The 13582-nt window shown below is 40.9% G+C and overlaps 1 protein-coding gene across 1 annotated transcript in view; it reads left to right on the top strand.

The window, feature by feature from the left end:
- Positions 1-13582, top strand: part of ATM (ATM serine/threonine kinase) — a 1319133-nt gene that overhangs the window by 13874 nt on the left and 1291677 nt on the right. Inside the window, exons 2-3 of the mRNA XM_069202321.1 lie at positions 9689-9798; positions 9897-10009. Coding sequence (XP_069058422.1) covers positions 9727-9798; positions 9897-10009 — 185 coding nt within the window. The 5' untranslated portion in view covers positions 9689-9726. The remainder of the gene's footprint in view (positions 1-9688; positions 9799-9896; positions 10010-13582) is intronic.

Raw genomic sequence — 13582 nt, 5'->3', positions numbered from 1 at the left:
ATGGAGTTACTTCCAGTGGAGTGGTGTGGAGTGGAGGTGCATAGAGTGTAGTTGCATTGTGTACAGTGTAATACCGAAGAGTAGATTGGAGATGCGTACAATGTAATAGTGTGGAGTGGCATGCAGTGACGTTGCGTATATAATAATAGGGTAGAATGGTGTGGAGTAGAGAAGTCTCGTCCAGATAAGAGACGTAGAGTGGAATAGCACATAGTGGAGTGGTTACAGTAGTGTGGTATACAGATGTATGTAGAATTTAGCTGCAATGTAGATTATGGGGTAATTTAAAACAGTGAATTGCGCTGCCTTGCGTTTTCAGATTTACTAATCAACGCAGGACCATGCATGGTGGCCTTGCATTACTTTGTAAATATGACGTTAGTATTGTGTTGCCCGTGCGATACTATGCATGAGCAAGGATACTACAATCCAATAATACAGCTTGGTTATATTTTGGGCAATGGTAAACTGTGATAACTTTGCAGTACACCGTGGTACATGGCGATGACATGCCAGTATGTAATTGGATAATTGCTCTTTTTAGAGAAGCCACATTGTTTTCACTAGACTTTGGCTGTGTACAGTATTCGGGCCTTAGATATAAGTAAGTAGTAGGCCCCTTCCTATTACCACTTTATTAAAGTGGTAGTAGGTAGGGAAGTGTTTTTATATTTATTTATTATATATATTTAAATACGTTTTTGGCCAGGCTACAGTAGTTTACAAAAATGTTGTGAAATTCCACTATCTTACCTCCGTGACAGATATCACTACGTTTAAATGCTTTATTACTTAAATGAATACTTAGCCTACTTAACTGCAGTACCCAAAAAGCATCATCTCTGCACGCTAATGTTTAACCTTGCCAAATTTCACGTAAATCCATTTACCCATTTTTCACCCTACGTCAGATACAATAGTCTATGGAAAAGTGGATTGGTGGAAAAATATGTTTTGGTACCCCTTTTATCATTGTACCTCCTTTGTGATTCACCACAAAAATCGGCATCTCAAAATGTAGAAAATGCTATAGGTCTGGAAAGTTTTATGGTGATTCGTTAAATGGTTGGAAAGTTTTTAGGGAACTAATATCAGAGGAGTTCCTATCTTTAGGAATACTAACTATAGCTACAGAGTAGCAGTTGTATTTAATGTGATTTCTTTCTTTTTATCTGTTGTGTTTGTGTGCTTTTGTATTGGTTTACATAAACAGGTGACCATAAATGTATATTTTAATTGTTCATATAGTAATTCTGAAACTTTACATATGCAGTCTAGTTTATTTTTTAGGTTCCTTGATACATTTAGTGGGATTACGCTACAAATGAAGCCCTAAGTGAATGAAAGTCGAACATTGTTCTAAAAATTAAGACTATTTTTTTTCCTAATGGCCAATTACCATGTCCTCTATATAGTAGTTTGTGTAGCTCACTGCTAGGTCACTTTTCCATTTTGTTGCCCAGGAGAAGATAAGATGTTTTTTGTTTGGCATGTTGAGCACAGGTTTATTTTGTGTGCATGAGAGCATGCAAAGACAATGTATGTAGATTAAGATGTATTCTATTCAATATGTATTTGTGTATGTTTCTATTAGCATGTGACCCTAAATGAGTCTTCCAGTTGTTCATGTAGTAAATCTGAAACTTTACATATGCAGTCTAGTTTATTCTTTGGGCTTCTTTGCTACTCTTAGAATGATTGTGCTACATACGAAACCAGTGAATGAAAGGAAATCATTGTTAGTTAATTGAAATTGTTATTTTTTTTTCTCAGTGGCCAGTTATCATGTCCTCCACAGGGCTTGAAAAATCCACTGGACCACTCGTTGGCGATCAGGTCGAGCTATTTTTAATATTTGCTTGTCCCTTCTGGAGAGTTCTGTTCAGTTGAAAAGTGGAGGGGCAATAAAAGATGCCTTTAACTCTTGTTCCTATGTCACAATTGCTCTGTGCTCACAAACAGAGGCCAAAAGTCAGTTTTTCTTACAATTAATTTTCCTTCTGACTGCAGAGTTCCAGGACTTTGTAAGGTGAACTGTGTGACCTGCTGCTTAGAATGTAAAATAAAAGGATATAGGGTGTCAAGTTTTTCCTAACACACAGCATTTAAATGACTAAGTCAACTGTGCAAACATTTCAATATATATTTCAGTAGTTGTGAAAGCCCATTTTATGGGCGAGCGCAAAGCGCTCCGTCCATTCTGTAATCTCTCTTTGGGCTTCAAACCACGCCCATGTCACGTTAGTCACTTACATTGGTTCGTGGGCTTGCCTTTTAAAATCTGCTTGCTTTCATTTGTTAAAGGCATGCATACGTTATGCCTTTTCCGGTGTTTAGCCCACCTACACAGCACCGGTAAACTACTAAAAACATACGAGGCTCGACGTTTTCAGCCTGGGGTCCAGACTACTTTATCTGTTTATTTTCCATGCAGCGCGATTGCGCTGCATTTTACATGATGCGATTGCGCTGTGTTTTTTTTTTTTCTTTACAACGCTAATAGCTCTAACTTGAGCAAATGCGAGACCCGTTGCATTGAAAATGCTTGTTTATATTTGTGTGCTGTAAATATATTTTAATAGGATGAAACAAATCAGAATATTTTACATGTTGATGTGCAAAGGATATGTTTTCTGAAACCCAATTGTCATTGTTAATGCATTATATATTTTTATCAGTAAAGCTACAAGATAGTGGAGAGGTTTTTGGACATTTCATGGAAAGTTACTGTGTGTAGATGACAATATGTTAACTCATCACGGTTTAGTAATATATTTACTGAAATTGAGTGTTTAAACAAAACTGAGAAACACTCCTGCACTGATGGCAATGTTGTTGGTAAACTGAAAGAAGTCCTAGGTTATGTGGGCTAGACCTCATGGGTATGTGGGCCAGAGTTTTGTGAAACATGTGGCAAACTTTAGTGTGCTTAATCAAACAAAAGAGTTATTTTTGTACTGCAGAAATGCTGAGTTCACATATTTGAAGGTGCACTCATATGTGAGAATTAAGAAAAAGGCGACTGTAAACCAGTTGCCTAGGATCACACAATTTGAGACCCGTTTACATTTCAAGTACATTACAGTTAGGTCGAGTAGATTATTTAAGTTACTCAACCGGCAGGTCTAGTAAAATTTTTATGATTTTTCGAGCCCTGCTCCAAATAGTAGTTTGTGTGGCTACTGCTAGGCAATTTTTCGTTTTGTTGCACAGCAGTGCATAAGAAAGATGATTTTTACTTGGCTTGTTGTGACAGTTTTTTATTTTGTAAGCGAGAGAGCAGGCAAAACATTTATACAGATTAAGATGTATTCTATTTATTATGTATTTTTTGTAGGTTTAGATTAGCACGTGCCCAGAAATGTGTCTTCAGTTCTTCATGTAGTGTTAGCCCTTATAACTTCATAACCACTTAAATACATCACTTGCAATAGCAAATATCATCTACATAGTTTAATGTACATTGCTGTGAAATTTCATTACAATCAGTTCAGCTGTATTGCCACTATGAGAAATACAAAAGACAATGTAAAATAAAGTGGATTTTAAGCATTTTTGGGACCCCCCTCTTTTTACTCCGACAATGTAACGGGTGCAACAGGTCTGCAGAATTTTGCGCAGATTATTAATACGGGGACAAAGTTATTTTATTAAGAGACAAAAATCCAAGAAATACTGGTCTCTGTTAATACTAACTATAACTACAGAGAGCTGACTGTAGCTGTAAATACCGCCCCATCCCCCTCGTGAGTAGGTGCTCTGTGACGAACTCGAGACATCGGTAAATATGAGAAGCAAAACCTTGAAAGTCAAAGATAAACCGGGCACTCCAGGATGTATTTCGGGTTCATTTCCTTATTACAGTGACTTTTACTCCGATGCGTTTTGGCTCACATGAGCCTTTGTCAAGGTGACAAGTGCTGCCACCTTTCAAAGTAAATGCAATTGCAGTAATCAACATAGAAAAGTTACTTATTTTAGCATCTCACAGAAATGGATGTATGTGGAAAAACCTTCATTATCAAATCAAATATGGCCATGTTCAATCACAGTAACATTTAAAAAATGCAATAACAAAATTCTACTTAGAATTATAATACAAACCTATAGGTTTTCCAGGGTTGAAGCTCAGAATCTGGAAAAACCAACACTGCATCACAGGATATCAGATACCCCCAAAAACAAGCAATATCACAATCTGGCCCAAGCGGTCAGATGTACTGCTGAAGGACATAAGGCCCAGATGAACAAAAGTAAAAATTAGCCAAGTAAACAGTTAATTAAAATTAAGCAAACAAGAGAAAGATCATATAATTCGGGGAGAAACAATACCAACTTCTTCCTAAACAGGAAAGTAAGACAAACTCATCTCTACAGATGAGACCTCAACCTACATAGACTTCCAATTCCTCATCCTTACTGACACCTAAGGGATGTTTTGTCTATAAATCAAGGATATACCTGGACTCCAGTTGCATTAACTGTCTGATTCTTTTGTCTCTAACCCCCGCGGATATTCTGTCAATTCCAAAGAATGGCAATTTCGCTGCATCTTGCTCATGCATAATTGAAAAATGTCTTGCTACAGGGTTGTTAGCGTAAACATTCCTAATGGCCCTTTGGTGCTCCAAAATGCATTTCTTGAGAGGAAAAGAGGTACTCCCCAGATAAACAAATCTCAGGGACAGTTTAATACATGTATACAGTAGTCTGATGAGCACGTGAACATCTGCTTGATAACTGTCTTCCAGGCCACAGATGATCTAACTGCTGTTGGAAATACGCTTACACTCCTTGCAGTGGCCACATTTGAAGAAAGGGAGTTTGGTACAAGGAGGTTGTAGCCACACTCAAGGACAATAGCTGTTGGCTACTGCCAGCTCAGACCCCTGTAACGCCCCTATATTTTGTATTTGAGGGCTTGTCTGAACCCAACTCACCAGATTCTTGATAACCTCACAAGAAGAAGGAGGACTGCTTAACTAAACCCCCAGCAGAGAAGGAAGGGAGACAACTGACTTGATCCCAGCCCTTTTCGGCCTGTTGTCTGCTTCAAAGAATCTGCAGAAGAAAAGCGACGCATCCTGAAGGTCCAGCGACCTCTGAAAAACCTCCAGAGGACTGTCTGCATCACAGAGGATCAAGAACTCCTGTGGACAGCGCCCCTGTCCAAAGAAGAAAAGAAGAAACCTCTTCTTAAGGGCTCCCACCTCACTCCAGAAGTGTGAGTCTTGTCCACTCTGTGCATGACGCAAATGGCCCATTTCCAGGTGGTCCACACAGCCAGAGAGGGTCACCAGGCGATTCCGAACAAGTGCTGACCCTGGGTTGACCCCTACACAATGACACCTGCAGAGGGATTGCTGAGGACCCCCCTGACTGAAAGCTCCGGATGAAGATATCCGATGCCAAAGGACCCACTGCACCCGGGCCTTGGAGAAACAGACACCTGGTGCAGCAACAAACAGGTGGCCTTCTTCCCTGTCCGACTTGTGGTGTGCCAGAGACATCCCCCTGGATCTCACCTGCAGCCTCGTAGTGACGCCCAGTCCCCCCTCACAGACCAACATTGGGAGCCAGACGTCCTGTTTGCACCCTGCACCCAGCCACCCCGGTGCCGCTGAGGGTGCATGTTTGGTGCCTACTTTTGGCCCCTCCCGTGCTCTTCTAATCCCCCCTGGTCTTCCCTTCGAGCTGCAGGTACTTACCTGCTGGTAGACGGAATTCCAAGTACCCTCTGTCTCCATAGGAGTCCACGTTAAAGTTGCTCAACTTAGACCTCTGCACCTTGCCTGCCACATGTTGCTGATGGTGGTTGTTTGAGGTTTACTTGAACCCCCAACGGTGGACTACCTATGACCTGGAAACTGGAATTCTAAGTTGCGTACTTACATCTAAAACTGTTCTTTATTTTCTTTTCCCAGGAACTGTTCAGAAAATGCAGTGTCCACTTTCAAAATGGAAATTCTCTATTTTCTTGAAAAGTTGTTAACTTGACTAAAGTGAAACAGTTACATTGATGTCTATGCTAAGTACATACCTGCAACAGTATTTACTTCTGAACTGAATCTTGTGGTTCTAGTAATAAAGTAACACAAATATACTTTTCTATATAAAATCCTATTGGTCTGGAGTTAATTCAATGAGTGTGTGTTTCTTCTATTGCTTGTGTGTGTACAACAAATGCTTAACACTACCCTCTGATGAGCCTAACTGCTCGACCACACTACCACAAATAGAGCATTAGTATTGTCTATTATTGCCTCTGTTAAGACTCTTGGGGAACCGATGGACTCTGTGCACACTATATCTCATTTTGATATAGTATACATAGCCAGCTTCCTACACACTGCTAATGACCCCACAAATTACAGCACTCATGACATCTTTGATAACATCATTGATAATATGAATGTAATATTTACCGTAAACTGCATAGCGGGGACACTTGGTTTTTAAGTTGTGTGTGTGCGCGCGCTTGTGCGCACACATATATATATATATATATATATATATATATATATATATATATATATATATATATATATATCTTTATACTTCAGTTGCACGCAGGGGTTCCAATTAAGTTGAAGGGCTCTTGTTGTGTTGGGCATTGTACTGTGGTATTCCCTTCATGTAATAATTCATAATCTGCTGCATAATCTGCAGACTTTATCAAAAAAATATTTCTAGCTCCAGTGGATCAAAAGCTATTAAAACCCAGCAAATTACGTTATCACGCAGTGGAAGGCCCTTTCAAAAGTTAACTGTTTATCTTTCATTTACGTTTAGTTGTTGAGTTGACACTAAGGAGGTGAAATCTTTACCCAGACAGTGTTACCATGTGTAAAAACGACAAAATAATGAATGCTATAAAGAAAAAGTGCCATATTATTCTGCATCACTTTACATCATGCTAAGGTGGCAACTGCTCCCCAGTTTAGTCAGAGGGAGATCCCTCTATCTGCCCTGCCCAGATTTGTCAGTGGTGAAGGATGCAATTCTTCTATGAGAGGTGAAGATCCTCTAGTCTCCAGTGAGACTCTACTCCACTTTGATTTGTTGAAGCTGAGGATGATTGTCTTGGTGATGAAATCCCACTGCCAGAGTAAAGCTGGAGTAGGTGCTCACAGACCTCACAATCACCATATGGTACTGCAACAAGAAGGGATGGGTGGGGACTTGGACCCATATTCAGGAGGCTTCATGCATCTGGAAGTTACTGGACTGCCAGGGAATGTCTCTGGTGGTAAACCACTGGACACGATCTGTAAACGCTAAGTCTGATAAATTAAACTGCTGATGCTTAATGGATCACAAATTGGTGTTGCACCTGGAGGAGGTGCTGGGCATCTTCCATCAATCGAAAGAAGATTGACTCTGTTTTCTAGGCACAGCAGAGGATGCACAATAGTATCATTTTTGTGCATTGGAGTTTCCAAGGTGTGTGTGTGTGTGTGTGTGTGTGTCTCTCTCTCTCTTTCTCTTTCTCTTTCTCTTTCTCTTTCTCTTTCTCTTTCTCTTTCTCTTTCTCTTTCTCTTTCTCTTTCTCTTTCTCTTTCTCTCTCTCTTTCTCTCTCTCTTTCTCTCTCTCTTTCTCTCTCTCTCTCTCTCTCTCTCTCTCTCTGACTTTCTCTCTCTCTCTCTCTCTCTCTCTCTCTCTCTCTCTCCTGACTCTTTATCTATCTCTCTCTCTCTCTCTGACTCTTTTCGTCTCCAGTGAAGCTCAGGACTCCTGTATACCTTCCTGCTGTTGCCTCCCCTGCCTAGAGTTGTGAAGAAGATCAGTATCAACCATGCACAAGTCATCTAAGTGGTACAGGGAACTCCAGGCAGCTTCATGTATGAAGGTTGACCTTTTTCGACCTAAATGTCATCTTAGCAGCCAGGCGTCTTCCCCAAAAATTTGTGTACGACAGTCATTGGGATAAATTTATGATATGGTGTGGCACCTGACAAATTGACCAACTATAAACCAAGTTATCAGTTGTTTGTTTTGTTCCTGGTCCATTAATGAGTGGACGTGGGATATGTTAAAGGCTATTGATCACCTCATTCAGCTTTTTTGTGTTTATCAGACCAGCTTGGTTGTTTAAAGTCACTCATTTCAATGAGATTTTTAAAAGGTTTGCAACATTGTTTTCCCCCAACAGCCTTTGTGATGCCACAGAGGGACATGAACTTAGTTCTCACTTTTTTGATGTGCACACCTTTTAAGCCAATTGATAGTTGTTCGGCGGTTCAAATGGTCTTTCCCATCACCATAACATCGGCAAGGCATGTGAGCGAACTTCAGGCTCTTTCTGTTGGCCCACCTTAGAAAACATTCTTCCCAGATGAGTTGGTTTTGAGGACTCAAGCTTCCTTTCTCCTGAAAGTGATTACTCCATTTAATGTCAGCCAAGCTGTCACCCTTCTCGGATTTTTTGCCTTACCTTATCCCCCTAAGGAGGTGGAACACTTTCATTGTTAGCACCCAAAGATAGCAGTAAGCTTTTATATTTATAGCACAAATAACATTGGATTGACAGTCAGTTTTTTGTCGGTTTCTGTTGGGCTAAGGAGGGCAAAGTAATGAAAACCAGACCATGTCCCTATAGATTATCTGCATAAATACCTGCTACACACTGATGAAGATGCATCATCACAAGGGTTTACATGTAATTCCATCAGAGACAAGGCTGCTAAAACTGCACTAGCATGCCAAGTACCAGTCCTGGATATTTCTCATACGTCTTCGTGGGGGTCGGTACACAGTACTATGAAACGCTACTGCGACAACAGTCCTGTCCCTCGAGAGGTGCATTTTGCCTGCTCAGTCTTGCAGGATTTTTCGGCTTGAAACAGCTCTCAGGCCCAGCATGTGGAGTGCTACTGGTCTTGTATCTGTTCACAAGTCCAGGAATCTGTGATTACAAATATCTATCAGCAGAACAAATTACTTATCTTATCTTCCATAATTCTTTGTGGTGGATACTCTTATCTAACCACAGATTCCTCATCCAATCCTTTCAACTTCCCGTTATGTGAACTGGGCTCTTTTTCGATCTAAAAAGTCCCAATATAGGGATCTGCACAATGATAAGGCCAATCTGCTGATAGGCTGTCTGCGCCCTCAGAAGAAGGGCCTAAGAATGCAGCTGATAATAACGTGCATGGATGGAGCTTATGTGTGGTTGTGCTGGTCACTTCTGAAGCAGAACAACGTTGGCACAGAGTCTCATGATTTTAACTACTGGCACACAGGATTCTGTGGGATGCCTGAGGAATATCAACCAGGTGAGGAACCTGCAGTAGAGTGGCCACCTGAAAGAACTTTACCAAAGGTAAGTAACTTGTTCATTTCTCACAGCGTAGCCCATGTTGTTATTGGTTTCTGTTGTTGTGCTCATAACACTTTGTTTACTGTCGAAGATTTGGCTTTTACTGATAAGTGAACGCTTTGGATTTGTTAACATTTTTTATTCATGATTATTGCTGTTTGTACTATTTTAATAGAAATATTTCGCCTAGACTCAATATACTGAAGAATACATTTCAAGTAAGTTAGGGAAAGTAGCGCAGGTACAGAATTCCTAAATGAAATAATAAAGGGTGAAGTTTCCTTTGCTCCTTTTAATGTTTGTCATCAATGAGTATTGACTGTCCTGTAATTTTGATACAAATGCTTTTCCCCCTTTATTTGCAGTTGTACCGACTCCTGACACTTGATCTGCTGAGTTGAAGATGAACTTGGCACTGCATGAGCTGTTTAGTTGCTGTCGCCGTCTTGAAACCGACAAAGCAACTGAAAGAAAGGTGGTAAAAGTATATCTTGTTTCACAGTCAAATCCTTAAGAAAATCAGTCTAGTCACAAGTTGCTAAATATGTTGCTTTTAATATATTTTTGTTTTAGAAAGAAATAGAAAAGTTCAGGCGACTCTTGCGTGATCCTGAAACTGTTCAGCATTTGGATCGGAATTCAGACTCTGGTAGGGGTAACCAGCTCAACTGGGATGCTTTGTTTAAGTAAGTAACATCCAAAAGCCCAGTCCCTTTATTTTCTTATACCATTCTCTTTAACAACTTGGCTATTGTTAGTCTTCTCATGTGTCCCAGTTCCTGCATTCTACTCCTGGCAGAAAAGGCTTTGGAGTTCTTGATAAACGTTAGAAAGGTCAAAGCTGTATGTCCTCCATTTGCGTGATTGATTGCAGTGGTGTCAATGGTGTGTTAGAAAGAACCAAGAAAAGACCCAATGTGTTAAAACAAAAAGTGAAGTTTTCGTCCGAACATACCTTTCTAAAAGATCTGCATAGCCATTACAATTTTAAGAAGTAAATAGGCGTTTTCGATCTTCACAAGGCAAATTTAGAAGCAGGGTGTATTTTGACACGTCTTTTATTGGGTAGCAAGATTTTATTTTGTACTACAGATTTACCTTCTCTTATTTGGTCTTTGCTATTGAGCAGCATTGATGGATGTAATCAATGTGTTGTGAACTTTTATTCATAAATTTCGACCAGTTTAGAAGCAACTCTCAACATTACTCTTCTTTTTAGAATCATATGTTGGCAGATAAACTACTGTGTGAAAAGAATTAATGAAGAGTGGTTGGAATTATAGTAAAAATATAATTCTATTTGGAGGAGGTTTGAGTCTATAATAAAAAAAATAAAAATTCTCTGTGGTTTTATGGAATTGATAGCTTAAAATCAAGTTCATGGTACTTGAAAAATATGAACATTATATTTTATGTTTTCAGCTGAATCAGCATTTTTAGTTAAGGTTGTTTAGGCAGAGTAGGCTAGTATCCCCTTTAGAAAAGAAGTATGTCTTGTTTCCTCTCCGTGCAAGTTTAATTGGATCACAGGGAGAATAGCCATTCTTTGGAAGGTCTTTCAAAAGTCAATTAAAAGTTTAAGCTAGCTTCAAAGAAGTTCCCGACTCTTTCCTGTTTGACAGGTGTCATTGGGTTTGTTTTACAGAGGGCAAAGTTTTTTCACTATGCATTACTGATAGTAACTATTTTTCTAGGCAGGAAATGGTACCCGAGATTTCATTGAGAATATTTCCTAGCGTGTTCTTTCTTCACTTTATTTATACCAGCAGCCATTGAAAGAGTTATGCCAGAAACAAATAACCAACAAAACTCTATTTTCCATAAAGAACAGGGAACACAGTAATAACATGGTGTCCTATCAGGTGTTAGCATTGTCCTTCAAGACCCTCTGTTGATGCTCCTTCTTCCTCTTTTTTCCTGCGAACACTGCCGACAGTTGTCCCATTCACTCTTGTTTCCTGGATTATGTTCCTAAAATGAAAACAGTGTAAAACACTGTTCCCTGAAACAGGACAAATTTTGACAAGATGAAGAATAACTCTGTTGTTAAGCGTACTATGACTGCCTCAAGCCAACAGCTGAAACAGTCCTCCTATGAACAACGTACGTAAACATCAAAACATTTATACTTACTGATAACTTGTGAGGCTCTCTTTAAGAATATCATGATACTGTCCCTCTTTGTTTGGTGGGCATGTTTATCACATAAGGGTAGGCTAATCCCCGCCTCCATGTCCTTAATAGAGTTGAAACTTTCCGTTACGAAGCTAGGAAATGTTTCATCCTATGTCGTGACCAGAACCTTCACCACTAGCGATGCTAGATGTTGGACTGGTTTAAAGTAAAACCTCCTAAATGTAGAGTCTGAAAACTACTCTGCTGCACTAAGACTATCTTCTAAGCAGGTTTCTAGGGAGAAAGCTTTCAAGGCTATTGCCCCTCACACAGAGTGAGCTCCCAATGAAACATCAATTCCGGCCTCATGCATGGCCCATCTGACCCACCTGGCTATGGTAGGAGAAGACACCCCTCTATGCGGTTTGGTAAGAGCTATGAGCAGTTGTCTCTCACCATAAGGATGGATTTCCTCCATCATGGACTTTGCAACGTTCCCAGTAATCCTCCAGGCCATGAGATGGAGAGAACCTTGCAGAACCTGATGATGCTGTTTCTCCTGGGACCCCAGAGGCGATTTGGAAATGGGGGTAGATAGAGTGGAAAATCCCAAGAAAGCTCCATCAGAGCTGGAAACCATCCTTGAGATCGCCAAATCGGAGTGATTACCATCAGATCCACCATTTGTCTCTGGAATTGCACGAACAGTCTCATGATCATGGCGAATGGAGCAAAGGCATACCCTTTCTCCTTACACCAGTCCTGGAGGAAGGCTTTTGTCGCCACCGCAGTGGGGTCTGTTCTCCAGCTGCAGCACCTGTCCAGCTGGTGATCGATGTGAAAAGCGAAAAGATCCATCGTGAAAGAAACCCACATGGATTGTATCTCCTGAAACACCTGAGAGTGCGGCTGCCAAAGACTAGTATCCTGTTAATGCCTTGAGTTCCAATCCGCCATCTGGGTGTCCCCAGGAGGTATTCCGCCGTGATGGAAATCTGATTGTCCAGGCAATCAGACCAAAAGATCCAGGCTAGGTCAGAGAGAGACTTAGATTTAGTTTTCCTGAGATGATTGATGTAGCAGACTGCTGCTACATTGTCCATCTTAAGAGGGACGCTGCACTGGGCTCTGTCCTTAGTCCAGCATTTCACAGTGAAGGATCCCGCCATCAACGCCAGGCATTTTATATGGAGAGATTGTTCTGCGGATGACCATTTTCCTCCTGTGGAGAATTCCATACAACGGGATCCACATCCTGAGCTGCTGGCGTCAGACTCTATAATCGGATCTGGTTGAGACGCAAAGATAGCCCGCCTGTTCCAGGCTTCCATATAGACGATTCACCACTGGAGTTCTTCCTTGGCCTCCTCTTAGAGAGTAACAGACTGGGAGTAGGCGAGACCCTGATGGAGAAACGTTTGAGTCATTGTAAGGCTCCCTAATGTGGGGGGCTGAGGAATATGGCATGAATGGATGACGACAGGAGACCTACAATGCAAGCTGTCCCTCAAAGAGAGATGGTGGGTTTGGCCAAGGTTCTCCGGAGCTTGTGCTTGATTTTGGATAGTTTACGTTAGGGTAACCTTGATGGAGTCCTCCATAAACCCCAGAAATTGTATAAACTGAGTCAGTAAGGGGGGAGAACTACTTTCTGTTGATCTCAAAACCTAAGGATTCCAAAAGATTGATGGTCAGTTGAAGATGGATTGATAGTCTTTTTGAGCATAGGTCCATAGGGAGGATATTGCCTAGGTAGACAAGAAGCCTGATCCCTTAGCACAAAGGTGTTCGACAACTGGTTTCAAAACCTTGGTGAAGCACCATGGAGTGGATGATTGACCAAAAGGGAGTGAGGTGAATTAGAAGGTCTAGGAGTGCCACTGAAATTGGAGGAAACGTGTGAGGTTGGAATATGGGGGTTGCAAGATAGGCGTCCTTTAAATCGATACGCAGCATCCAGTCGTTGGCCTGTAAGAAATCCCTGAGAAGATGGATTCCTTCCATCTTGAAATGGTGAAATACAAGTCACTCGTTGAACTCTCTCAGATTTATGATGGGGCGTTGACCCCCGGTTCATTTCTCTACTAGAAAGAGGTTGCTGACAAATCCATGGGAGTGAAGGCTTATGGGAACAATCACCCCTT

Source organism: Pleurodeles waltl, chromosome 8 (genome assembly GCF_031143425.1).
Source record: "Pleurodeles waltl isolate 20211129_DDA chromosome 8, aPleWal1.hap1.20221129, whole genome shotgun sequence".
NCBI classification, from domain to species: Eukaryota; Metazoa; Chordata; class Amphibia; order Caudata; family Salamandridae; genus Pleurodeles; species Pleurodeles waltl.
The sequence above is the reverse complement of the archived record's forward strand: the minus strand, read 5'-3'. Positions and strand labels throughout refer to the sequence as shown.